Source organism: Vulpes lagopus, chromosome 11, assembly GCF_018345385.1.
Source record: "Vulpes lagopus strain Blue_001 chromosome 11, ASM1834538v1, whole genome shotgun sequence".
Taxonomy (NCBI): Eukaryota; Metazoa; Chordata; class Mammalia; order Carnivora; family Canidae; genus Vulpes; species Vulpes lagopus.
Window position 1 is genome coordinate 61,277,403 of NC_054834.1, and position 2,455 is coordinate 61,279,857.

At 50.1% G+C, this 2,455-nt stretch overlaps 1 protein-coding gene across 1 annotated transcript; it reads right to left on the reverse strand.

Annotated features, from left to right (window-relative positions):
• Window positions 1-1,261: 1,261 nt before the first annotated feature.
• LOC121471558 (olfactory receptor 10V1-like) lies at window positions 1,262-2,200 on the reverse strand. Its single transcript, XM_041722358.1, has one exon. It carries the CDS (start codon window positions 2,198-2,200, stop codon window positions 1,262-1,264), a length of 939 nt encoding a protein of 312 aa, XP_041578292.1.
• Between the last annotated feature and the right edge of the window lie 255 nt (window positions 2,201-2,455).

Here is a 2,455-nt window from a genome sequence, read left to right on the forward strand (position 1 = left end):
TTCTTAGTATCTTCGTCCATCTGGGCTACTATAACAAAGTACCATAGACTGGGTGGCTTTATAAACAACAGAAATTTGGGACACTTGGGTGGCTCAGTTGGTTTAGCATCTGCCTTTGGCTCAGGTCATGACCCCAGGGTCCTGGGATCCAGCCTCGTGTCAGGCTCCCTGCTCGGCAGGGAGAAGTCTGCTACTTCCTCTCCCTCTGCCTGCCACTCCACCACGCTCTCTCTGTTTCTCTCAAATAAATAAATAAAATCTTTAAAAAAATAAACAACAGGAATTTATTTCTCACAGTTCTGGAGGCTAGAAGTCTGAGGTCAGGGCTGAGTGAGGAACCTCTTCCAGGTCACAGACTTCTTGTATCCTCACAGGCGCAAGGGGCCAAGGAGTTCTGTGGGGTCTCTTTTATGAAAGCACAAATCCCATTCATGAGGGCTCCAACCTCGTGACCTCATATTTCCCAAAGGCCTCACCTTCCTATGCCATTCCACTGGGGACTAGGATTTCAACAGATGAACCTGAGGTAGGGGACACAAATATTCAGACCAGCTAGAGTCGGATAGGAATGTGAGGCACATGAATGTGTGTGTGCTGTGTATCTGAGACAGAGGGACACGACGGGGAAGAGACCCAGCGGGCACGGGGAGAATGAGTTAGACGCAGACTAATAACACATACAGAGTCAGAGATTGAGATGGAGACTGGTTAACTCTGAGTAAGAAAAAAGAACCACAACTTTTAAACTTTAGCACTTTCCCCATCACTTTTCCCTGGAAGAAGAATTTAAGATGAAGGAGAATTCAAAAATGTATAAGCTCAGCATTTGCACCACGGGCATCAGTGGAGAGTGGTTGGATGGTCCTGGTTTGATGTGCATCTTTTTCTCAGGTCCCCGTGTACAATGTGTGAGCCCACTAAGAACCTGAGAACTGGACACACACTCTGCATGTCGTGATGAGAATATGTAATGACCACATTCACGGCTGTATCTCCCTTTAAAAAGTCACAGTATTTTCACTTTGGGTCCCCCAATCTAGCCCAGATTTAAGTCTGGTGGGCCTTTTAATCCTCATGTTAGAGATGAAGAATCTGAGGCTGAGAAAAAGAAAAATGAGTTTTCAAATATAATATATCCAGGAAGAAGTAACAGTATAAAACCAATGACCTCTGAGCCCCCACCTCCTCATCTTTTAGAAAGCACACTCATCTGTTTCTTCCCAGCAGTGTTGGAAAGGAGCACCCAGAGTGCTCCCGGTGCTTAGGACAACAGGAGCCTGATCATGGTTCTCTTCAAAGCATCCTTAAGCTCCCTGTTTCTCATGCTGTAGATCAAGGGGTTCAGCACAGGGGTGATGAATGTGTAAACCACAGACACCACCTGGCCCCTCTCTGGAGAGTAACTGGAGCTGGGGCACAGGTAGATGAGACTCCCACATCCGTACTGCAGCAGGACCACAGTCAGGTGAGAGGAGCAAGTGGAGAAGGCCTTGTGCCTCCCCTCTGCCGAGCGAATCTTCAGGATGGCGGCCACGATGAAGACGTAGGAGAGAGTGATCAGCAGGAAGGGGATAGTGAGGACGGTGATGCTGACCACAAAGAGGGTGGCCTCATGGACCCAGGTGTCTGCACAGGCCAGTCTCATGACAGGGAGGACATCACAGTAGAACAGACTGATTTCTTTACTGCTGCAGAAGGGGAGTTGGAAGATGAGCACAGTCAGCTGCATGGCCAAGATGAACCCCAGCACCAGAGACCCCAGGGCCAGTTGCACACACAACCGCCAGCTCATCATGAGGGTGTAGCGCAAAGGGTGACAGATGGCCACAAACCTGTCATAGGCCATGACAGCTAGTAGAATGCAGTCAGCACTGCCCAGGAAGATGAAGAAGAACATCTGGGTACCACAGCCAGGCAGGGAGATGAGGGCTCTCTCTGTGGACAGGACGCTGGCCAGGGTCAGAGGGGCGATGGTGGAAGAGTAGCAGATCTCCAGAGCTGCCAAGTTGGCCAGGAAGAAGTACATGGGGGTGTGCAGAGAACGGTTGATCCAGATGATGAGAGAAATGGAGACATTGCCGCTGATGCTGACCAGGTACATGATCAAGAAGGCCACAAAAATCAACATCTGCACCTCAGGGAGTTTGGAGAAGGGGCGGAAGTGGAAGCGAACCATCCCAGTTTGATTAGCACCCTCCATGTATTCAGTGCATGCGGGCTGTTGATGGCACCGTGCTCCCCCTGAGGATAGATTTTTTTTTTTTTAAAAGCTTTTTGTCCATTTATTTATGAGAGACACAGAGAGAGGCAGAGACACAGGCAGAGGCAGAAGAAGCAGGCTCCATGCAGGGAGCCCGACGTGGGACTCAATCCCGGGACTCCAGGATCACGCCCTAGGCGGAAGGCAGACGCTCAACCGCTGAGCCACCCAGGCGTCCCCCCCTGAGGATAGATT

Bases quoted from the DNA above. Each gene is read 5' to 3' on its own strand.
- LOC121471558 (XM_041722358.1), bottom strand. From the start codon at position 2,200: ATGGAGGGTGCTAATCAAACTGGGATGGTTCGCTTCCACTTCCGCCCC.